Source organism: Sorex araneus, chromosome 3 (assembly GCF_027595985.1).
Source record: "Sorex araneus isolate mSorAra2 chromosome 3, mSorAra2.pri, whole genome shotgun sequence".
In the NCBI taxonomy this organism is placed as follows: domain Eukaryota; kingdom Metazoa; phylum Chordata; class Mammalia; order Eulipotyphla; family Soricidae; genus Sorex; species Sorex araneus.
Window position 1 is genome coordinate 149,282,863 of NC_073304.1, and position 24,753 is coordinate 149,307,615.

General features: G+C 44.4%; 1 protein-coding gene across 1 annotated transcript in view; it reads right to left on the reverse strand.

Annotated features, from left to right (window-relative positions):
- Positions 1-24,051, reverse strand: part of NOTCH2 (notch receptor 2) — a 171,709-nt gene extending 147,658 nt beyond the window's left edge. The window contains exon 1 of the mRNA XM_055131553.1: positions 23,739-24,051. Within this exon, the coding sequence (XP_054987528.1) occupies positions 23,739-23,811 (73 nt within the window). The 5' untranslated portion in view covers positions 23,812-24,051. The remainder of the gene's footprint in view (positions 1-23,738) is intronic.
- Positions 24,052-24,753: the final 702 nt, after the last annotated feature.

Sequence of the window (24,753 nt, forward strand, 5' to 3'; positions counted from 1 at the left end):
TGTTACTGTTTCTGGCATATCGAATACGCTTCGGGTAGCTTGCCAGGCTCTGCCACGTGGGCGGGATACTCTCAGTAGCGTGCTGGGCTCTCTGAGAGGGGCGGAGGAATCGAACCCCGGTCAGCTGTGTCCAAGACAAACGCCCTACCGCTGTGCTATCGCTCCAGCCCAGAAAATGACATACAAAAGAAAATCACTTGTCATCACTTGTCATCCCATTGATCTTTGATCTGCTCAAGCAGGCGCCAATAACGTCTGCATTTATCCCTGTAGCATGCTACTGTAGCCCAATAGCATCTGCTCGCTCTAAGAACACGAAGAGCCTCAAACCGTTCATTCAGGGTTTTGATGAAGAAGTCTAACCATCTCATAGGTGGGCAGCCACGCGTTCTTCTGACGTCCTGTGGAATCCAGTCGGTAACAGCTCTAGTCCAGTGGTCATCTGGTCGTCTCTAAATCGCATTACGTGTTGGGCCCATCTGATTTTCGACGCCTTCGCAAATGAGAGCGTCCCTGATTCTTGATCATCGATGGAGGTCAGAACTCCAAATTCCTTCTCCACTTAAGTGAAACGTAATACTCCTAGCATGGCTCTTTTGATTCCTCTTTGGGATACCTAAATAGAGTTCTCATCCTGTTTTCACAGGGCCCAGGTCTCTGAGGGTGTATGTTAGTGCAGGAAGAAAAGTGGAGTCGAAAAGATGTGCCTGGAGCCAGAGGTTCTTCATCCTCTTAACCATTTCTTCGACGCTCTTGAAGGCGTTCCACACTACTCTCTTCCTCCTGCACAGTTCTTGGTGCCAAGTCGTTTCTCATGTTGATTTCTTGATCCAGGTACACATAGCTGCTGCAATCGGAGATGTTCGCTCCGTTGAGAGCAAATGAAACGTCAGGGACTAGTTCGTTTCTCATGAACATTGTCTTGTGAGATTCAGCTGTAGTCTGACCTTTCCACACTCATGGTTGAAGTCGGCCAGCATTTGTACCACTTGGCTAATGTTGGTGTTATTAGAACGATGTCATCAGCGAAGCGAAGGTGTAGTTGCCAGCTGTCTATTTTCACTCCCATTCTTTCCCATTCCAGTCATTGCATGACATTCTCGAGGGTGGCACTGAAGAGTTTCGGTGAAATGGTATCACCCTGCCAAACCCCTCTCTTTACATCGATGATCACTTCCTTGTAGAATGGTGACATCCCTGGCGGTGAATCTGTAATAAAGCTCAAAGCTGGAAAAAAAATCTACTCCCAATTTAGCAAAAATGCTGCTGCTGACCAGAAATAAAGGGGCTGGAAAGAATGAGGAGAGGGATCTTTCTGTAACTGAAAAAGTGAGAATTATAGATATAGAGAGAAGTGTGAAAGTGTGACAGTAAATCCCTAAAATTCCATAATGTAAAAAAAATCAATAGGGGAAAAAACTATAAAAACCAATTAAATGTTAAAAGGATATAACTGAGATAACAAAAATAAAGAAAGCACAGGAAGATGCCATGTTTCTTCCAATAAATAACAATCCAATATAATAAAAGAATAATGATAAAATATGCACCATGGAACAAAAGAAGACCTGGTTTTAGTTCTCCAGCAGGCAGTTGTGGAGTGACTTAGGACTCTACCCCACAGACATTCTGCTTTAATACCCAAACATGAGAAATCTTGGAAGAGATCAACAAGTTGCAGAGATGCCTCCAGACCCCACACCAGGATGAGTCTCGTCCAGGGAACCCTGGAGGGAGGCAGGTGAGCGAGCCCCAGCACCCAAAACCTCCCGAATCCAAGTACCATCATGATCACATCTGATCACTACAGGCACAGGACGAGCTTCGTCCATGAGTGAAGCTGTTGAAAAACTCAAGTTTGTGGGTTTTGACCAAAATCTCCAGGCTCTGACGGAGTCGGAATGGGAGACCTCCCCCCATCTCCCTGTTCTTCCAGGAGCCTGGCAGTCAAGCCCATGAACTGCCTCTGGCGCCATATAAGCTCATTAATGGCCATGATCCAGAGACTCACAAATAAATCTCAGAAGAGATCAACAAGCTGCAGAGATGCCTCAACCCCAAAGTCACCATCCAGGTAAAATTTAACTCCAGCTGTATCACCATATTTAAGATTTTAGAATTCCTGAACATGCAGCCACATTCTGGCTGTGAGACATCTCGTATTCTACACCATTGATGTACCAGGAGTAGCACACCACACTGGATGGAGTGCAAAGTAGCAGGAAACTGATCTCAATCAAAAAAATAAAAATATTAGCACACAAGGCTTAACCTGAAACAACATGTTAGTAATCTCTAATACAAGGGTTTAATGGCTCCAGGGTGAGATACAATAATCTTCACATACTTCCTTCTAAGGAAACCTTTTTGGATCACTTTTAGCAGACTATTCATAACAACTAATACAAAATAAATTACTTACAGCTTTGGGTGGTGGTTGGGAAGACTCAAAATAGCAGTGGCAAAACAGTGGTGGTTGAGAGGTGTAATGGTGGTGGTATTGGTGTTGGAATATTGAATACAGTAAATCATTGTGAAAAACTTTATATCTGCTTCACAAGCGAAGGGGGGAAGGCAGATGAAATAGAGAAGGCATCACTAAGAAAATGACGGCTGGAAGAACCAGCTGGGATGGAGATGTATGCCGAAAGTAGATTATGGACCAAACATGATGACCTCTCAGTGTGTGTGTTGCAAGCTATAATGCCCAAAAGTAGAGAGAGAGAGAGAGAGAGAGAGAGAGAGAGAGAGAGACAGAGACAGAGAGAGAGACAGAGAGAGAGAGAGAGAGAGACAGAAAGACAGAGAGACAGAGATATGGGGAAAATAGTCTGCCATGGAGGCAGGGGGATGGGGGGTAAGGGGGGTATACCCAGGATATTGGTGGTAGAGAATGTGCACTGGGTGAAGGGATGGGTGTTTGATCATTGTGAGATTGTAACCCAAACATGAAAGCTTGTAACTATCTCACAGTGATTCAATAAAATAAAAGGAAAAAAATGGCCAAGATGTGATCCCGGGGTCTGCACATGGGCGGCCTCTACGCAGCTGCATGAGCCATGACTCCAGAGGCCAGCTAAACTACTATTGTTACTGGCAGCTCCTTGAAGAATGTCTCCAGACTGAGAATAAGCCACAGCCTCATACCTCCCCAGGAGGGAAAAGGTATTTTTCTCACTCGCCTTTTTCCTTGCCGGGGGTGAAGGGCATGGCGACCGCCATATTATGAGGACCACAGATGAGAGTTACAAGCTTGTAATGATCCAATATCTGGAAAAAATTTCCCTGGACTTAGTTGCTAAAATAAAGAAATCCAAAACCACACAGCCACAATAGCGCAATAGCAGCCGCACGACCTCATATCTCTTCACAACAGGTCTGACTCTAGTGGGGAACTCCTAACAATAATAGTGAGGTTTTTGTTGAAATATTGAATGTAACCAAAGTAAAAAGAAAGTAAAGTGAAATTTATCAGTTGGGGGGGATGGGAAGTCTACTGGGTTTTTTTCTTTTCTTTTCTTTTCTTTTTTTTTTTGGTGGTAGAATATGGGCACTGGTGAAGGGATGGTTGTTTCAGCATTGTATAACTGAGACTTAAACCTGAAAGCATTGTAATTTTCCACATGGTGATTCAATAAAATTTAAAAAAGATAAAATTAAAATAAATGAAAAAATCAAAATTTTATATCAATTTATATAATTTTTTTTAAAAATTAAAAATATCCACATAGCAATGTATGATCCTACAAGTGATACAATGCTTGTGAAAGTGTTTTGCAAACTATTAGATACCATCTTTTCAGAACGTAAATTTATTCCCATGAATAAATTCCTTCCCTCCCACAGAGTGACCAAAATCATTTATATAAGAAGTAATCCTAAGTGTTTTGATAGCAGGTATAAAGGTATGAAGTATAAACCTGTAAAATTACTGGATAGTTTCACATACATAGATCAGCATAAAAACACAAGTGAAGGTTCCTAAAAGTCAAATATAAGGCACATTACATTAGCCTTTCCTGACTTTTGCAAAAAATATGAGCTGAAACAACATGGTATTTAAGAAGAGAAATTCATTTTTGAAAGAAAGAAAGTGGGCCTGAGATGTTTGAAGAGAAGTATCAGAGCTATGCAGGGGATGTCTTTTGTAAGATTTTACTTACACTTTGCTATAATACCTTCTCTTTTCATGTGGCCCCACATAAATAACTGAGCCATTACTGTTGCTGATAATGACTCGAAGATGCTGATGGGATGGTTGCACATCAACAGTTCTCAGACGCAGGGCTTGTGTAACTGGGTGTGTCAACCTATGTCACTCCACTGACGGTTATTAAACTCGTTACAACTTCCCTAAATCTTTTCACTGAGTCTAAGCAACATTTGAGATAGGCCTTTTCTGCCAGCTGAAAATAAATACCACAATAAAGACATTTTAAAACAGTCCAAAGGTTTATTCTACAGACACACACACACACACACACACACACACACACACACACATAAAATGAATAGTTTAACTCGAAGATCCAAATTATCAAATTAAATATTTTACCCAATTTTTAAATACTCCTTTACTCCATTAGTGAATATAATAAGTGTATTCATCTCAACCTGACAAAAAGGAACCCATTTCTTTTTTTCTATGAAAAAATGATACACACTTTGAGTGAGCATTGCCTCACAAGCAACCCTGCTTCCAAAGCTCTCCTCGGGATGATATATACAACCGCCAAATCCTTAATGTGAGCGAAGTCGTTGGTACCTATGTGGGTAGACTGGAATAGCCTCATTCAGAAAACTGTAAGATAGGCATGATCAAGTGTCCAGATGTATAATTAGCATCCAAATGGAATACCCATTTGGCATTTCATTTTTTTTATGAGTGTATCTAGCCTCAAGTGCGTAGTTGGCCATGTGCTGTAATAAGCTCTACCTCACTATACACCTGAAAAACAAACTACAGAAATAATTCTCTGGATCAAAATGCACAAATTGTAAGAAGTGTTAGAGTGAAGACCTAAGTATGGTTTCTTATACAGATTGATTAAAGGAGGCAGAGACTCTTAGAATTAGTAAACTAAAGCATAATATTTTCTTTCTTTCCTCAGGAACATTTGGCAGTTAAAATTTTAGCCAATTTCTTCCCTGAAATGTATCAGTTACAGTTCCCACAGAAGCTAACTACGCATTTCCTTGTGGGTGTATGTGTAAAACGACCATAACAAAACATTTTCTATTTCCTCATTTTGATTAAAAGAAAAGAAGAAATGCTAAAGTACACTTACATAAGTGACAGTGCAATGCTGACATGCCTATCTGTGTACCCAATTCTGTTTAAAGTTAAGGCTATGCTGGTGAAGGAAAGCAATGCTAAGAGCTGTGAAATCACATCAAGGAGCAACCCAGGCTTTCCACTCTGCAGAAAACATCGGGAAACTTCAAGAACATCAAAATCACTTCAAGTGGTCACTGAGGAAGAGCTAAGACTTAAGACATTAAAACAGCTAAGGAAAAATAGTAAGAAACAGACATCGGAGGAAACAAAATACCTGTAATGGACCCTTTTTTTTGGGGGGGTCACACCTGGCAATGCACAGGGGTTACTCCTGGCTCTGCACTCAGGAATTACCCCTGGCGTGCTCAGGGGACCATATGGGGTGCTGGGATTAGAACCTGGGTTGGCCGGATGCAAGCAAACGCCCTACTTGCTGTGCCATCGCTCCAGCCCCGTAATGAACCCATTGACAGAACTTCCAGACCATGTGATAAAGTATGCTGAACCAGCCATCCTCTCCCACCGGGCACTGTGAGATGGGATGAGTCAAGGTCCCATCCTACTGCAGATAGAACAGCTTTCAGACAAGATAACTGACCCATCGCAGGCAAGGAGGGGGAAGGGAAGGCGAATGGTTTCTCAACATTTCCTTCACTTTTTTTGGGGGGGGGGGGCGGGAAATCACACCTGGCAATGTACAGGGGTTACTCCTGGCTCATGCACTCAGGAATTACTCCTGGCGGTGCTCAGGGGAGCATATGGGATGCTGGGAATTGAACCCAGGCTGGCCACGTGCAAGGCAAACACCCTCCCCGCTGTGCTATTGCTCAAGCTCCCATTGCCTTCACTTTTATGCTCTGACACAGTTAATCAAACAGGAAAAAGATAATCTTTCTATAATATAGGGAACAAATTTCAGATTTAGAGACACTGTGGAAAAAAATTATATGGAATAATGAAATAAGAAATCAAGACTTGAGTTCAAACCCTGGTTCTGTGATATAGTCAGTATCTGATATAGCAGTCTTTCCCAAAGTGGGCAATAGTATCTATTCCACACCCCACCCAAAGGGTAGAGTGCTAGAACAATGTGGGGGGGCAAAGTCAATACCCCTGGGTGCAACCCCGAATGCAACTGGAGATGGGGAAAATTTATTATTTATTCACTTTTCAAAGGTAGATTTCCAGGAGAGTGCTGTAATTTTTTTTTCCTGAAAAAAGGGCAGAGGGACAAGTAAGTCTGGGGATCTCTGATGTAGATGAATTCCCTTAAGGTACTTGAGATTTACTCTTATCTGTAAAATTAAATAATATCACTAGTTTGCTCTCTCCCTCTTTCTCTTCCTCCTTCTCTCTCTCTCTCTCTCTCTCTCTCTCTCTCTCTCTCTCTCTCTCTCTCTCTCTCTCTCTCTCTTCAGTAAAGTTCATTTGTGGTTCAAATAAGATCATGTTTATAAAAATTACTATGAAACTGTAAAGCACTATTCAGTGTTATGTGTCATGAAAATTTCCAATCCAAACTTCTATGAAACAGGAAATCCTCCCACCTTTTAAAGAAATGAAAATCTCCTCAGGCTCCCCCAGCCTTCTCTGGCACTGAAATCTGACATAGGCCAGTTCACATGCCTGATTAATAAGCTTCCCCAGTGCTAAAAACCAACTGCTTCCAGCACTTCAAAGCTGATTTCCATAAAGACTATTCAGTGAAAGATGGAAACAAGTCAACCAAATAAATCCTCCCAATTGAAAAAGTTTGCCAGCTTTGATTTGAAATCCCCCCAAAAGTTTTTTTGATGAATCAGGTGCATCTGAAGTGAGAGGTTCAAGATAGTTCACACAAAACCATTCTACAAACTTGAAACTGGACAGCAGTGTGTGTGAGCCTTTAAAATAAAACACTCTGTTTAAACACCGTGATTTACAAAGTTTGTAATAGAGTTGTTACAGGCTTTTGATGCTCCTACACCAACCCCACCACCAGTGTGACTTTCCCTCTATCACTGTCCCCATTTTCCCAATCACCTCTCCCCCCACCTACACATACACAGAAGCCTGTTCCCTCGGTGGCACACAATAATTTATTTTTATATTGCTTCTTACAACTAAATGGCTAATGGAATTATATAATTACAAAAGAAAATTTGTGGGAATTGTTACCTCTCACTACTAGGTTAAGTCTCTGTCAGAGGTTTGCTAAGCTATTTGCTTCTAGTTGAGCCTTCTGTGTCACTGTTTTTGTCTGTTAAGTTTCATTTGGCTTCTAGGTGACTGTTCTATCTACCAGAATTTCAGCGTTGAGGAATTTGTGTTAGCCTTTTTTTAAGTGTCTCATCATGCCTTCACAATGGAGCCTAACGGAAGTCATTAGAAACAAACAGAAATAAAGAGAGCCAGATACAAGTATCCTAGGCTGTACCTTCCAAAGGGTAAATTTACCATGACTCAAAATATTCAAACTCTAGGAACCCCTCATTTGAGTGCCTATTTTGTGACCAGAATTCTGAAATTAGGAATATTCTCTCTCTCTCTCTCTCTCTCTCTCTCTCTCTCTCTCTCTCTCTCTCTCTCTCTCTCTCTCTCTCTCTCTCTCTCTCTCTCTCTTTCTCTCTCTCTCTGTCTCCCCCCCTCTGCCCCCCTCTCCCCCCTCCCTCCCCATCCCCTTTTGGGCATTGTGGTTTGCAATATTGATACTGAAAGGCAAAACCAGAATCTTAAGGAGAAAGTTGAATATGCCTGAGAAAAAGTAAATCTGAGCATGCATGTTAATAACCATAGTCTGAAACAGAAGGGTTTCTCTAGGACTTGTTGGTTTCAAACATATTTCTCTCCATCTACTTATACAGATGACCACAAATTTTCAGTTACAAAGGAGATAATAACATGGAAAAAGTTCACAGAAAAGAAGGGAAAAGCAAGTTAACCTCACTTTTTTTTTCCTGTAATGATACGTATTGAAATGTTTCATAGTTAATTCCAAAATTCTCAGGCCAGCCCAAGTTAGTACTGGGTAATTTTAGTAATCAGTCATGTCCATCGTTCATGTAACAGAGGCATTACAGACTTTTTACATGGTCTTTCAAATCCCTTTCTAAGTGATACAATAAGAATACAATGCAGAGTTAAGAAAAAACTAGCTGTAAATGAAAAACTGGTCATAACTATGACTCTAAGTGTCATTTTTACACTCAAAATGTTTATTAAAATGTTTTAAAAGCTACAGTCATTCCTGGTCTCAATATACTAAACAATTCTTTTAGGATCAAGAAGTAAAAAGAAAAGAAATACTTATCAATTTTCCTTGCATTACAACCAATATAAATTCAATTTCCCCACCATCAAAATTGAGCACATGCCTGGCCCGTATAAGCCCAGAATTCAATTCTTGGCCCTTCACAGCCAACCTCTCCCTACTCCACCCCCAGCTGCAGCGCCAGGCTGTGTTCTGGAGCAGCAGGCCTGCAATCCTGGGCCCAGGATTCTGAGAAGGGCGCCCCCACGCCTCACCTCCCCCCACCCCAGCAAACTGTGTGTGGCCCCTACCCTAAATTAATCAAAATAAAAATATTTAGAAAGAACTGTAGTTCTTCCATATGGAATTTTGAAACATAGGTCATTTCCATACTATGCAAATATTTGTTCAGAGGTAAGATGGTTGTTCAGAGTGAAAACAAGCCAAGTTTTGTAGACAAAATATTAAATTCAAAGCAGCATGATCTGTGGGACTATAGGATTCCACCAAACAACCATCTTGTTTTTAGGGGTTAAATATGTGCACACAGGAGTCAAGCCAAAGGGTCCCACTTGCAGGCAGGCGGGTGAGCAGGATGACCATTCCTTGCCCTTCGCTAAACAGAAATCATAAGCGCCTACTGTGAAAAGAGACTAAAGGTAAAGTTATTCGGCTCAACTCTCTGCCATATAGGAACCCTCAAAGCCGTTCTTACAACCCCCAGGTGGCAGGGGTGTTTGTCCCTTTTGCTTGCTTTATTAGTAAGGAGGCATGCCATGGTCAGCTCTCAAGCAAATGCAGCTCCTCCCAAATGACGTTCACATTTATCGATACTATATTCAAATGATGTATTCTTACTGCATACCTCCTCTCACACTCAAAGTGGCTTCAGCTGCTGTTTTGGAATGATTAAGTTTTTTGGAAGATACTTCAAGTGTTTTAAGGGTATCTGAGTTAACATATGCATCACTCCACTTACATTTTCTGTAAACAGTGTGCTTACACAAAATTATAAATATCTCAGACTATAAAGAACCTTTCATAGCAGTGCCACAACTGAAAAACAAACTCTTTGAAATAATTACAGGGAGAGCAGAAAGAAGGAGTCAGCAGAAGACAGTTTACTAAATCTGCAATATGAAATTTGGCATTTTCTCTTAAAACAAAACAAGAAACCTGACAACCTTTCTCTTAAAACAAAACAAGAAACCTGACAACCTATGCCAAAACTTGAAAATAAGCAAACTATCATGGGAAAAAAATGTTAATACATGAAACCCTTTTCCAAAGAAGTAACTCCGCCAGTCCTAGCTGATGCGATTCTGAATCACAAGCCAATGACACTAGCCCCACTGAGTTGTCTCAGCCACCACAAAGAAATCCACAGGGACAGACAAGGGCTCAACAGCAAAGGTTTTCTCTGAAGTCACTGATATGTCAATACAGCCACACCTTTCTTCTCCCACCCTTTCCCCTCTCACTGCTCCCTTCTCAGAGCTCAAAAAACGGGCCAGAGCCATAGCACAAGAGGGAGGGCACTGCCTTCCACACAGCCAGCCCAGGCTGAGTCCTTGGCATCTCATTGGGTCCCCTGAGCACCAGCAGCAGCAATTCCTGAGTGCAGAGTGAGGAGTAAACCCTGAGCACTGCTGCTGTGATCCTCCAAAACCAAAACAATCAGATCTCAAAAACAGAGGGTTCATATCCCGGTGCATCATTTGAGGAGAGAGTATTGTGTAAAGATCACTTTCTGTAAATTCTGGCCCCAACCCTGGACTACCTCTGGGTCCTTTCACTTCTTTGGACCTGAGTGTCTTCATCCATAAAATAAGGATGGAGGTCCAGACCGATAGTACGGCGGATAAAGTGCTTGCCTTCCTTGCAGTTGACCTGCAAGGATTTGATCCCGGCACCCCATATGGTCCCCTGAACACCACGAGGAGTGATACCCAGACATAGAGCCAGGAGTAAGCCCTAAGTACCACAGCGTTCGGCCCCTCCGAACACAAAAAACACAAAACAAAAACAAAAACAAAAAGCATAAAACCAACAAGCAAAAAACAAGAATGGAGTAAATGGGAAGTTCCTAGTCAGATTCCCCCACATCTCTAGGAGTCCCCAGCGTTGTAACAAGCTACTATGGGATATTTTTACTATTTCAAGATATCTGATAGAGCTAATCCATTAAATACTTTTATGACTAATTAAAACATAAAATATTTTGGCTTTAGGCTAGCAGTCCACATGGTGAAATATCATTGGAATTTGGAAAACAAGAGTGTTGGAAATTATTCTCAAAGTTACTCCTCAAAAAAAAAAAATCACTGTTTCTGTACTAAACATAACATCCCCCCACAAATGTCTGATTCATAAATAATGGGGAAATAACGTGATGCCTATCAATGCAAATTGTTACAATAGACCACATTTTTCCAAATTGGAAGTACACCTCACCAAAATAACGTGTTTGAAAGCACGAGAAACCAGCTAATATTCTACATGCAGCAAAAGTGAAGGGCCTGTTTCTCACCAGGCATCTAAGTCATTTATCCACTTTTAATTAAAGAAAAATAAAAGCAACAATTGTTAAAAATCAATACTTAAACATAAAATAATACTACCAATATCCACTATTTAAGACCCTCTTTACATACACAAAACACTGTTAATTTTAACATCTGTCAACTTACTTAATCCTCATAATGGCCTAACAATTGCATACCGTGACTATCTTCATGTTAAAAATAGTGAAATTAAGACAGAGCATGCTTAAGGACCTTGTCTGATGACACTGACTGGTTTGGAGTCAGGTTTGGACCCATTTTCCCTTCCTTCCCAAAGCAGAGAGCTCCCACTCAGAGAAAGGAAGCAGAGACCGACGTTTCTATTTCTATTCACAAACACAGAGACTTCTCCGGTCATGCAGATGGGAATGTCCACCACCAACGACCTCAGGAACCCGAAATCAGGTCACTGATCCCTGAGCAGCCCTCATACGAGCTGTGGCCCATTTTGGCTTACAGACTCCTATTTGAGGTCTGTGAGATAGTACAGAGGTTCTGGCACTTGTCATGCATGCAGCTGACTTAGTTTGATGCCCTGCACAGCCTGTGCTCCCCTAAGTCAGCCAGGAGTCATCCCCGAGCACAGAGTAATGAGTACCACTGGGTGTACCAGAGTAACAATTACATACTCATCCTTAACGGGAACAATCTTTCTCTCAGCCCAAATCCAATTTGTCTGGTAAAAGAAATCAACTACCAGAAGACAAAGATAATCAGTGTAGTAAAGATACCCATCCATTTCTAATTTATTCGATAAATAGCATCCTAACAGTTGGCCTTACATTCAAATTTATTAACTAATTTTTGTCTTTAGATAATCAGTATAAAAACCCATATTCAGTAAAGTGGAACGAGTATTATAGGGACAAACTAGCTCTAAATCTCAACTTTAACTGCATTATCCTGCACATGTGACAAGCTACTCGCCTACCTCAATGAACTGTTACGAGGAATTGAATAAATAGGCATAAAACACCACAAGTAACTGCAGAGACCCTGGAACCGGATATAGATTTGAATTTTGACTCCACCTCTCACTAAAACCACACTAACCCAAACACTCACTCAGAGCCATGATTTCAACTGCAATTTCTTGAACTGTTGATATACATGAAAATGCTGTATCTCCTGAAGATAACCTGCATGAATCAAATGAGAAATCATACAAAAAGGCCCTAGCAGTATGGCAGACATGCAGCAAGAATTCAACAAATGTGTCTGTTTTTAAACAAGCTTTCAAAAAAATTAAGTCCCAACTCTGTCACTAGAGCTGAGAAATGGTGCACAAGCCAACTAACTTCTCTGGGACTCAGTTTCTTGCAAAGTTTCGTAAGAATTAAAGGAGGGAATTATATGACAGCATTCCTATACATTCCTCAGCACTGTGCAAATATTGGGGTTTCTTATTACATGAAAATAGATTTTACATAAGTTGCACTGGCATGGCCAGAATAAGGCAGAAAACAAATAGGCCTCCAAGGAGAAAGAGAAGACTGACCACTTATCAATCCACGGTGGTAATGGTGTGAAACGGGTCACCAAGGGAAAAAGAAAGGCTACTAGACACAAGCTGGATTACACTCAAACTGGCACATTTTTAACCACTGCTTTAAATTTTTTTAAATCACTGTTCTTCAGAGAGGTTTCCTTCTTTAGTTGGTCACAAGGGTCCCTGATCCCCAGGTTTCCTCCTGCTAAATACGGCAGAGCTGGCATCCAACCAGGCCCAGAAATTCCAATGGTACTTAAGAAAGCAGTCATACTGCCTGAAGTTTCTCTTCATCAAACACTTAAGATCTGCAGGGTTTCCACAAAAAGCAGTTTAGCTGCTGCACTTAATGTCAAAAGCAGTGGGGTGCCTTAAGAACAGGCATGTTGGGGGGGGAGCAATCTACTCCTCTTTAATGCAACATTCTTCAGGACAACATGATCTCCTTCCCACTGTGCACACAGGCGGTGGGAGGCTGAGGGAGAAATGGAAGAATCAGGTGCTGACTGAGGGGGGGCCCAAACAACAGGCTGGTGTAGTGAGTTCTGGCCCACAACTAATCAATTTGGTGAGAGGAAAGGGCAGGGACCTCTGTTATTCTGCTGTCACCAAAATAACTGGCTCACCACTGTATAAACTTAGCAATTTGGGTTAAAATGTCAGACTTGCAACTGCATTAGTTCTGACACTCAAGAATGTTCCAATTTTTCAAATCCTGCATATCTAATCCAGACTACATAAAAGCACATAAACCTCACCCAGCCAAAATCACATTCTTATTTTCAATATATTTTTAGAATCTATACTAAAAATCTATTTTTAGAATATATTGTTTTCCTCCAATATCTTTTTATATAAAAATACTAAAGTAAGTATGCAATGTTCTGGGTACATACCACTGACAGTTAATCAATTATGATTGCAGCGGCATTATAATTATGGAGCAAGTTACAGAAAATACAAAACTAAGGAGCTCACAAAAAGCAAAAGGTACAAAAAGCTTAACCTCTCAACTTCTGATATCAATAATAGTAGAAGTTTGAGATTATAAAGTTTAATCTGTCCATATGTTTCTAAACATATTTAAGAGAGAAGAAAAGCTGACACCCTTAATATTTAAAAAACTTTTCAAATCAAGTAACAAAAATATAAACATCTTGGTGGGTAAAAGACACAATTTACCAAAACAGAGAAATGAAACGGAAAGGAGGTACAAATGGCCACTGACCAAATGAAAAGAAACACTCAACATGACTGTAATCACTGAGGCAATTTAAGATGAGATATCATTTAGCATTTACCAACTCAGTAAAGGGTTTTAGAAATGAAATCGTTGGGCTAGAGAGACAGGTCAATGAGCTGGCACATATGTTTTAAGTGCCAGAGCCCCAAGTTCGATCCTTGTGCCACAGGTACCAAGCACCAGCAGGAGAAACCCCGGGGACTGAGGTGGGAACCGCCACCAAGCACTGCTGCGTGTTCCACAAACTGAAAAATAAATAAATAATAATAATAATAATAATGTGTTAACAATGACTGGGAACACTGACAACTCACTTTGTTGACAGTAGTACAACATGGTGAAACTGCATGGAAAGGATTAGCACTGTGAAGCAACAGCCTGGACAGAGCCATATTCAGACAGAGCCACTTTACTATCAGGTGGTGATATTAAATAAACATTCCTACCAAAAATCTATAGGAGAGTGCTTATAGGCATTTCTTATGATTTTTGAAAGCTGAAAACTAAAATTAGACTTTGATTAAAATGAAACATAGTAGATCTGGGGTCTGAGTGACAGTACAGGGGGTAGAGCACTTGCCCAGCACATGGTGGACCCAGGTTCTACCCTGGCACCCCATACGGTTCCCAAGCCCAGCCAGGGGTGATCCCTGAGTGCAGAACCAGAGGTAAACCCTGAGAATCATCAGGTGTGACTTCCAAACAAACCAAAAAATCGCTAAACAAAAAATTAAAAAATATTAAATTCTTAAGATAGAAGAGTATGCAGTTCCAAAAATCCCATTTTTTAAGAAATGTATACATGTACAAATGTTCGTAACATTTTAAGTGGTACAGAAGCAGATGTAACACAACTATACTTATGTTAAGATGTAACACAACTATACTATACGTTAAAAGAAAAAGGTCCTCTGGAATGTATCAAAATAGTAATAAACCCTGAGTTTTGATTAGAAGTAATACCACTTGGTGCGACCCAAACAATCATCACTAACTAGTTTTGTGACTATTCATATCAGAAACTCAACAGAATGGACAGGATTTAATCATTCTTATTCGAATGCTGGGAATGTCAACACACCAACCCTCCCAGTTAAGTACTCATACTGTGAAAATAGCCTACTTAATCTTTGGAAGTTAAAAGACCTCCAGAATTTCCCCACGAAGAAATGAGAACAAAATGAGATGGAAAAAGCAAACAACTTTTAAATGCACCTGCCTCTGAGCGAAACAGTATACTTTCAAACATAACCACAGCCTGTTGTTCAACACTCAGCAAGCCAAATTGTATTTTAAAGGGATGCTATCTGTTAAAAGAGAACGTATTATTACGGAGACAATATCTGACTCCAATCCAAACATGATCATCATGTTTTCCTTACCTCACAAAACACACACAAGCTTTCTTCATACGAATAAATATATGTGAGGGTGGGAGAGCTTACTCTTAACCCAGAAACAGGTTCTGCAACACCCAGAGCTCCAACCTGTCTTTGTGAGGCAATGAGTCCTTTTTGGCATGACGTCTGGCTGATGTATTCAGAGAAACCAGAGTCACCGCCTGGCTGCCAACATCCTGCAGCTGGAACTGGCTGGAAGACCAGAAAGTGCCGCAGGCAGGTCTCTGGGGAAGCGCCTCAGCCCAGTGGGGACGGAGACTCAGGCGCTTCCCTAGCTGGCCAGAAGACCAAGAGGGGCAGAGACAAGGCTGGAACTAGTCTCAAGCTCAGGAGAGTAAGGGAAAGCGGGAGAATGATCCCCCCGGCCCCAGATGCTTGTTCAATCACACCTAGAAAAGCCTGAACTCCCAGGAGCTGGTCGAACAGGGTTTTGCCAAGACAAGCAAAGAGGGTGAGAGAGATGTTCGCGTAATTAATCAATGGACCTGGGGCAGCAACCCTGGGCGTGTCCACACCACACCTCAGCCACTAGCTGGCCTTGACGAGAAGTTCCATCAGCGAAGGTCGCTGAGAACCAGATCTCCCAAAGATCCCTCCACCTTAACTTGCCCTAGATCAGGCTTGCACCAGGGCTGGGCACACAGCTGTCTCCCTTCCCATAAACCCACTAATAGACATAATAAGCACCAGAACATGGGCCAAATTTATATTTACACTCACCAGACAAAGGGGGTCTTTGTCGCTTTCCTCAAGTCAAGTTTGGATTCCTCTAAATGACAGCAGAGAAAGAGGAGAATAGCAGACCATCCCAAAGCGGGGCCACGGGCAGACTGCTGTTCCCGGGGGACTGGAGTTTTCTTCCCTAGACCAGCCGTCAGCCCTTCAGCCTTACTGCAGAGGAACTGCTGGCCAGGAGCATAGATGAATGGCTGAGTGGCTGTGTTTCACACTCCTGCTGTGTGCCCATCTACCTTGTCTCCACTGTGATTTCAGCTCCTTGGGGGCGGAAGCCTATATTCTTGGCTAACAATTTCTGCACATGTAGAAGAGTAGAATCCCTATCCTCCCTCACTCACGTGACACTAAGGGAAACACACAAACGAAAGATAACAGCACCCACAATCCTCCCTGGCATACCACAGGATTATTTAAAGATTATAAATCTTCAAGTTAATGCTCAAGACCTTTCCCAAGTTTTGCGCAGCAGAATATATAAACACATGCACAGAAGTCCTTCCTCACTCCAAACCGTGGCCTTCATCATGCATATGCTGCTTTGATCCACTTGATGTTTTCTTGAAGAGCACAATGTATTCTCTGCCACGCAGCTGGTAAACAGCTGGTACTCCTTCAAAGAGGAGAGGAGGAGAGAAGTGATTCAACCCCTTCAAGCCTCCTACCGCACCTCATGTGGCCCAGGCTCAGGCCATGAGCAGAAGCCTTCAGACCTGCAGCCACTTTCCAGCTTCCCAAGGGCAGCGATACCAACTGTGTCTGTCGGAGAAGCACTTATGGTTCTCCCTCCAGACAGGCAGTTCTGTTCAGCTTGAGAGACTCCTTGATTCTCCCTTTCTTATTCATTCCATTTGTGTGCGGTGACTCAAACCCCACAAAAAAGATGCCTGAAATGAATAACCTTCATATGAGGGAAGTCCCTGAAACCAGATACATGCTATGGGTTAACAAAGCCAACAACCTCAAATGAAGTATCAGTCACAAGAGCAAAAAACCAAGAAGTTCTTAATGGATCCAAATAGACTAGGAAGGTATAAGTATGCTTCCATTCCAAGTAAAATTCAATTGATGGGAGGAGCTTAAATTCTCTCTGTCTCTGTTTCTCTCTCTTTCCCTCTCCCTCTCCTTCTCCCTCTCCTTCCCCCCTTTCCTTTCTTCCTCCCTCCCCCTCTCAAGACATTCTGAATAGTCCACAGATTTGGCGGCAGGAGTGGTTGGGCTACAGCTTGTGGATCAAAACAGGGTCAGCTGTGTGCAAAGCAAGTGATTGACAAATCTTGTTGTACCTCTCCAGCCACTGCAGACTTTTTTAAAAGACAAAACACTGCTAGCCCATGGGGATACCAAAGCAGCTTCCTAGCAAATTGGACATTCAGCAAGTAGCAGGCATTTTCCAGAAATAAAAATGGTCATACCAGCGGCCAAAGCAATCTATCTCCAGCTCTACCCAGACCTGGTCTCCCCTGGCTTCCCCCACATGGCTGTTTCCAAATTATACAAATACCCAGACACTCACCCAGACCCACAGAATCACAATCTCTAGAATACCCCTAAATGAGCTTATTAGAGAGATTAGGCGAACATTCCTCCACAAATTCTTTTCTTCCACCAGTGGTCATCTAGGCAACAAAATAGGACAGAGTCCATAGATTGTTAACCCAAGCAATCACCCCAAATAGGAATCTCTTTTTACCACTTGTTGGGTTTCATGCCTGTTGTGGAAGGAGTAGGTATCCACTGCGGTCAAGGGTCCCCCTATTGCATCCCTGTCAGTCACACAAAGCTCACAACTCTCTAAGACAAAATTTGGAGATGTTGACAATGGGTGCAAGTCATAAGAAGCCACTTCTAGTGGACAGTAAGATCAGAGAATCGTGGCTGTCCCAAGACGAACTGGAAGGCAGGCCTATGATAGCAGGCAGTGTTCGGCCAGAAAGACAGTCCACCTCCTGACGTGGATGTTGTAAGGTCCAGGCTCTGCAGGAGATGGACAGAAGGAATGGGTGAATTTTAAAGTTCCTGCCAACATATAAATCAAGCTACCCATTAATTAATAAATAGAGATATCACAGAAGTCCATGGGTGGGGTCCGCTTTCAACTGCTCTTTTCACTTCAAAGGAGAAAGACACAGTTCTGACTCACCACACTTTTACCCAGCAGGTCCCAAAGGTGTGATCAGAGCAGGAGTCACCGGCGCTGTGACCAGACCTGCTCTGCAGCTGAATCTTTGCTGGGCATCTGCCACACAAGGAGGGATGTGTACAACCCTGTCCCTGACCTCAAGGAACAAATTTTTCTGTTTGTTTTTGGTTTGGGGGCCACATCTGGATGTGGCAGCGCTCAGGTCTTACTCTGTGCTCACTACTGGGGGTATGTACTCTGGGGACCACATGTAACGCTAAGAACAGAACCCAGACTGGCTGTGTACGAGGCAAGTCCTTCCCGGTACTAGTACATCTCTGACCCTACAAGGATAAATTCTTCTTACAGATATCTCACACTATACATTTCTCTCAAAACTGTAAATCTCACTAATTTAGAGTTTTTGTCGGGGCAGTATTTCTCAGGAAACCTAAATGGTGGGGAAAGGAAACAAATATACTTTACTAAATTTCCTATTTACACTTCACTATATATTCTCTTGGTCAAGTCTGCAATAGACAGCTCATAATGAAAAAAAAATCTCAAATAAATCACCTAGAGTTTGACAAACTTAGTTTCCTAAGAGATGGTATAGCAGGAAAGACACTTGGCTAACATGTGCTTGCGGTAGTTGCAAACCTAATTCAAATCCCCAGCACCACACAGGTCCCCTGAGCACTACCGGGAGTCTCTCCTAGTACAAAGCCAGCAGTAGCCCCTGAGCACTCTCTGGTGAGGCACAAAACCAAAACAGAAATAATATATATGCTCGTTATTTTCTAAATACCAAATGGCAATAAGGTGAGGTGATGCTGAGGGAGAGCGTGGTCTGCCTAATACTTGGTGACACAGGAAACAGTGGGAGGGACTCGTGCGAGAGGAGAGGGAGAACGCCAGTGCCACTAGGGCTGAAGTGCTACGTGACCTTTAGAAAGGCAGAAGTAACAGGAAAAGATACAAAGAAGAAACCACACACAGAAACGGAAAATCAAAGCAGTAAATGAAACACTTGGGGAAAACTGGGTTTGCCCCCAAGTGTAAAGTAGATCAATGAACCTGGCAAATACCATTTTTTAAAAACTGTCTCAGAGTTGGAGGGATCGGATGGGGGTAAGGGATTAACCTTAACCCCACTTGATTCTCCAGCACCAGGAGTCATCCAGCCCCTGAACACCTCCAGGTGTGGCCTCAGCAATCTCCCTCCCAAAAAAAAAAAAAAAGCTGTCTCAGAGTAACAAGTCCAGAGTAAGAAACTGACTAAAAGTAACTTTTTATTTGTACAATTATTGATTGATAGCTTATCAAATGCCAAAGAACAGTATTAATACATAAATAAAAAGACATCATTTTTTCCTCAAGGAACACACATGGGGGGGGGCTTGAGAGATAACAGAGTGGATAAGGCAAGGGTCCACCCGAGTTTGATCCCTGGCACCCTACATGGTACCCGAGTCCTGCCAGAAGTGACCGTGGAGCGCATAGCCAGTATTAAGCCCTAAGCACTGCTGGTATGGCCCCAGAAAAGAAAAAAGGGAAGGAAAGGAGGAAGGAGGAGAGGTAAGAAGAGAGAAAAGAAACACAACTTTTGTTTTGACCTAGGGATGGCTCAGCTAGTAGAACACCGACAGCAGGCCAAGAGTTCAATCCCAGACACCATCACGTGAAACCCACAGCTCCCAAAGCACATGAGACCCACAGCTCCCGAAGCGAGTGGGATCCCCAGAGGACAGCAACCAAATGTGCATAAGCATCCATAGTGCAAGCATGCAGCCTCCAGTGAGCACATCGGACAAGTGTAAAGTGGTAGCCAGAACAGCAACAAAGGGAAGGGAAGGGGAGGGAAGGGGAGGAGAGGAGAGGGGAAAGGAAGGGAGGGGAGGGGAGGGGAGGAGAGGACTCCAAAAAGGAACACACATTATCAATAAGCACCTGAATATAGCCCACACACTTGTGCACACATGAATTCACTTGCACAAGAGATAGAAGGATAGAGTGAAGGAAGCACTCAACTGAGAAGTACTAGCCTCAAATCCAACGGGTTCTGTGACTAGACAACGTACCTAATTAAGGTCAGATTGATAGTATAGCAGTCAGGTGTTTGCTTTGCACAAGGCTGACCTGAGTTCCACCCTTAACATCCCATACAATCCAGAGAACACCACCAGGAATGATTCCTAAGTACACAGCCAAGAGTAACCCCTGAGCACTGCCAGATATGGTTCCAAAACAAACACCAAAAACATTCACTGATCAAATGGAGGCTGAAAATAGAGGCAAATGGAGGCTGCAAGAACACATGACTAGTAATGGACCTGGGCCTCTGGCTCTGTCCACTAATCTCTCCGAGATGCATATGGCACACATAGGACAATGAAAAAGGGACAGAACAAAAGGAAAGCATACGGCAGGGCCCAAGCAGCAGCACAGCAGGGAGAACATTTGCCTTGCACGTAGCCGATCCAGATTCGATCCCTGTCACCCCTGGAATCAAAGTCATTTCTCGGTCCCCACCAGAAATGATTTCCGAGTATAGAGCCATGAGTAAGCCCTAAGCACAGCTAGGTGTGGCCAAAAACAAACATAAAAAAGAAAAATATATGCTTCCAGTCATTTGTAGCAAAGGAGAAGAGGAGAATCAAAAAAAGCTGCAAGGAACAAGAAGGCAGACCACCACACACCTCAAAACAAAATAATGAATTACCCATGAGTTCCGATCAAATTACTCTATCAGATCCACCTGTACACCTTGAAAAAGGGCAGCCTTTACACAGACTGTATCGGAACCACCAGCCACCAAGCTACAGATTTGCTCCAGCTGATTCAGTATAGCTGGGATGGGGAGCTGTGTTCCCCCTGCAACCATGTGAGGAAGTGTACTACAAGCAATGGCGCCAGAGAGTGGGAACTAGATCAATGCAAATTCTGTGGGCAAAAGAGAATTTCTGAGAGTATCATATTTTTTTAATGTATTGTAAGACTGCTCTGAAGCATCCAACCATATCCCACTGAACTTAACCATTTTCTAAAGACCCTGAAGTCAGCAACTACAACTAAACCAAAAAATACTCCTTTGTGTCATAAGAGGTCTACAGGAAAGGCAATGGAGTGGAAATGGTGTAGAGAGCTAACCAAGGACACATGGGCTACAACACCAGGAAAAATAAGATGCTAAAAATAATAACCCTCTCCTCTCCCCTTCAACGCTCCCTCCCACCCCCCACCCCTCCATGGAATAACAATAAAGAAAAAGAACATCACAGGGGGAAAAAAGAGAAAAGGAAATAGTTTCAAGGTAAATTTAATCTCCATCTGAGGGGGGAAGAAAACAATTGCTCTTTGTGATTTTTTAAAGCAAGGGAAGAATTCAGCTGAGCAATTATATCGCAGGTAGCAAAACCAAGAGTAATCTCCCACTGCAAAGGAGAGGAAAATAAGGAGCAAGGGGGGCCCTGGTGGCTGTTCAGACAATCAGTAATAGGTGGGTTGACAGCTACTTGCCTTAGGAACTCCATGATACTTAAATTAACAGTTGGCCATGCGCCAAGCACAGGAACCCTCAAAAGTTGAGATGGGTGTGTTATAATTGACACCTTGGCAAAACACAATAGATTGAAAAGATTCAATAAGTCTTTTGAAAGATTTGAGATTTGTACCCAGAAAGGGTTCTTTAATCTCTTCTACTGCAGTAGTTTATTATCTGAAGAACATCTGTCAAAAATAAAAATATCTAAGCCTGTCCTTTCAGTTCACTAAGACTCACCTTGTCTACCTAAAGGCTACTTACTGAGAGTAATACCCTGTCAGGGCAGAAGTAAAAAAAGAGGTATCATTCTATTTTCTGATTTTCGGGGTGAAGCTCAATGTGTCAAAGGAACCAATCCTATCCTTGGCATCAGTCTTATTTATAAACATTTTGCAAATCACTCTGTAATCATTTATTATTCTCATGAGCTAAGTGGGTCATGTCTTTAATTCTATTTCATAAGTGAGAAGACTCAGAAAGATGAAGTTGTTTATGAAAACAAGCTAATGGGAGATCAAGATTTGTTGCCCTTAGTGCCCTTAGTCTACTGCCTATACTCCCTTCAACCCCCAATCTACTCTCACATAAAAACTTTCACTCAGGGGGATAACAAAGACAAGTTTTTGGTTCATCAACATAGTCTCCAGCCCACTTCTGGAACTCTTAGGGCCTTAGAGGTGGAAGGAATTTGAACCTTCCAAGAAGAATCTGGCTGGAGCCGAACAACCCAGCACTGTGATAAATAATCTTGTTCTCTTTTAAACATCTGTGATTGGCCCACTGTCAGTTAACAATGAACAAAAAGCAGCTTTTTCTGAAGCCTATCATCTTCCTAACTTTTTCTCTGCAGAAAGACACAGCTCCTGCACTAATCCGTTTAGGTGATTTTTAAGTAGAAGTTAAAAAGTTGCCTTAGATGCCCGGCGGAGAAGTACACCCTCCTGACAAGCATGGCCAGGCCACTTCCACCCATTGAAAGCAGAGTGGAGAATCAGTCTCTGCCCTTTTTTTCTTTTTTTTTTTTCCGGCCATAGCTTTAATATTCATTCACTTAATTAATCCCATTAGCTGGATAATTTCATTCCATTTTATTGGTGTATTTACGGCGCAAAGGCTGGATTCAAACCCTGAATTATAGAGCAAGACTCCAAAGCTCAAGCTCTTTCCACTGAATAATGCTAAGAAATTTGGACTCTTAAGGGTGTGCGTGGGATGGGCAAGACATAATTCGATTTCTTTGCCTTGAGCCAACCCTACTCAGAAAGCCTGTTGCAAATACCCAACTTTAAAGAGGCTTTCTAAGGAAGCACTCTGAATCAACGTACCCACTTTTCCTCACTCCGCCCCTACCCCACCCGCCGCCGCAGCCAGGTTAGGGGAGCAAGGGAGAGTCACACCGCATTCCTGGGCTGGACACACACTCCGAAACAGCGCCCGAGCCGCGAGCTCCGCGCCTCGGAAACAGTAACAGCAGTTTAGATTTTTAACTCCTGTGGCTCAGCACGCAGCCACACCATTCCCCCACTGAGCCAGCCGCCACCCCTCGAAGACCCGAGCCAGCCAAGCGGCAGCAGGGGGGCCGCGGCGGGGAACCGGGGGTCGGGGCGTCGGGACTCGGGTGCACAGTAAATCCTGGTGCAACTCCGAGCCAAGGACCCCCATCACCACCACCGGCCCGGGCTCCCAGAGCTGAGCCCTGCGGGGTGGGTGCACGGCCGCTCACGTTTGGGGGCCCCTCCAAAGCTTGGCATTCCTCCGCTCAGCCCGTCGGCACGCCCCGGCCGCAGACGGGGGCTCCAGGGGCAGAGCGCCTGACCCCACCCCCACCTCCTCCCCAGGACAAGCTGAGCCTCAGACTCCCCGAAGTCCAAGATCGGGAAAGCACGGCTGGGCCGGCCACTGTGCCAGCCGGGAGGCGTGCGGGGATCCGGGGAACCCGCTCCGGGGACTGGCGCGCCCAGGGCGCGGGGTCCGGCGTTGTCCAAACTTCGATGCAGCCAAGTGGCCGCACTCGGCGCCGCCGGCCAGGCCCAGCCTCCTCTGCAGAGAGGAAGAAGGGGGGGAGTCGCCTCAGGTGGCCGGCGGGCCGGGGGCCGCGGCGCGCAGGGACAGGGGCCCTGCGCCCCTCACTCACCGCGCGCGGGGGTCGCGCCGCATAGCCACAGCGCCAGCAGCACCCACGAGCGAGCGGGGCGCGGGACGGGCATCTTCTCGGTCGCCTCCTGCGCCTCGGTGGCTGCCAGAGCAAATCCACATGGGGAGGGGGTCCCGACCCAGGAGACCCCCGCTCTCTCTGCGCCCCTCCTCGCCTCTGCGGGTCGCGACGCGGCGCTGCGTGGAGGGGCCCCGGCTTCTAGCGCTGAAGCTCCGGGCACCCCCGTCTGCCGCTCCCGGGCCACCGCCGCCGCCGCCACCGCCGCCGCCCGAAGTTTGGCTGAAAGTTTGTCGGGCGCGCAGCGCCGCCGCCGCGTGTGTCCTTCCGCCCGCCCCGGCCGCCTCCTCCGCGGCCCCGCCCCTCGCGCCGCCCGCACCCAGGGGCTTCCCGCAGGAAGAAGCGCCGGGCCGCGCGCGGAGGGATCTGCGGCCGCTGTGCCGACACCCCGGCGCGGTGCCCCCGGAATCCCCGCGGGTCCCGGCGCCGTGACGCGGGGGACGACCGAGACCGCGCCCGGCCAGGCCCTGCAGCAGCGGGCGCGGCCAGGACCGCGACCTCGGGACACCGGGGCTGCAGAGACCGTGAACTTGCAGGGGGACCGGCTGGAGCAGAGGGGGGGACCCCTCCCGCCCACACGCCCACACACTCCTGGGCTAGGTGGAGGAATGCGGTAGGGGCAGAGCCCGCTGTCAGGGAAGGGAACGGGCCAAGGCGCCAAAGTTCACGACGGTCTGCCGAGCGCCGTGTTCTTCCCTCCTGCCGTTCGCTCATTCATTCACTCGCTCATTCATTTATTCAGTAAATATTTCCTAGGCGCCTGACTGCATAGCAGTGAACTCAGCACAATGGAATGATGCTAAGGAGCTTCTTTCCAGTGCCCAGACTTTGCTGTGGGGGGCTGCGGGGGCGAGAGGCGGGTGCTGGGGGGGCGAGGGTAGGAAAGCTTTCACTGAGAGCTAGGATAAGAGCAGGATCTTTAAAACTACCCGGTAAG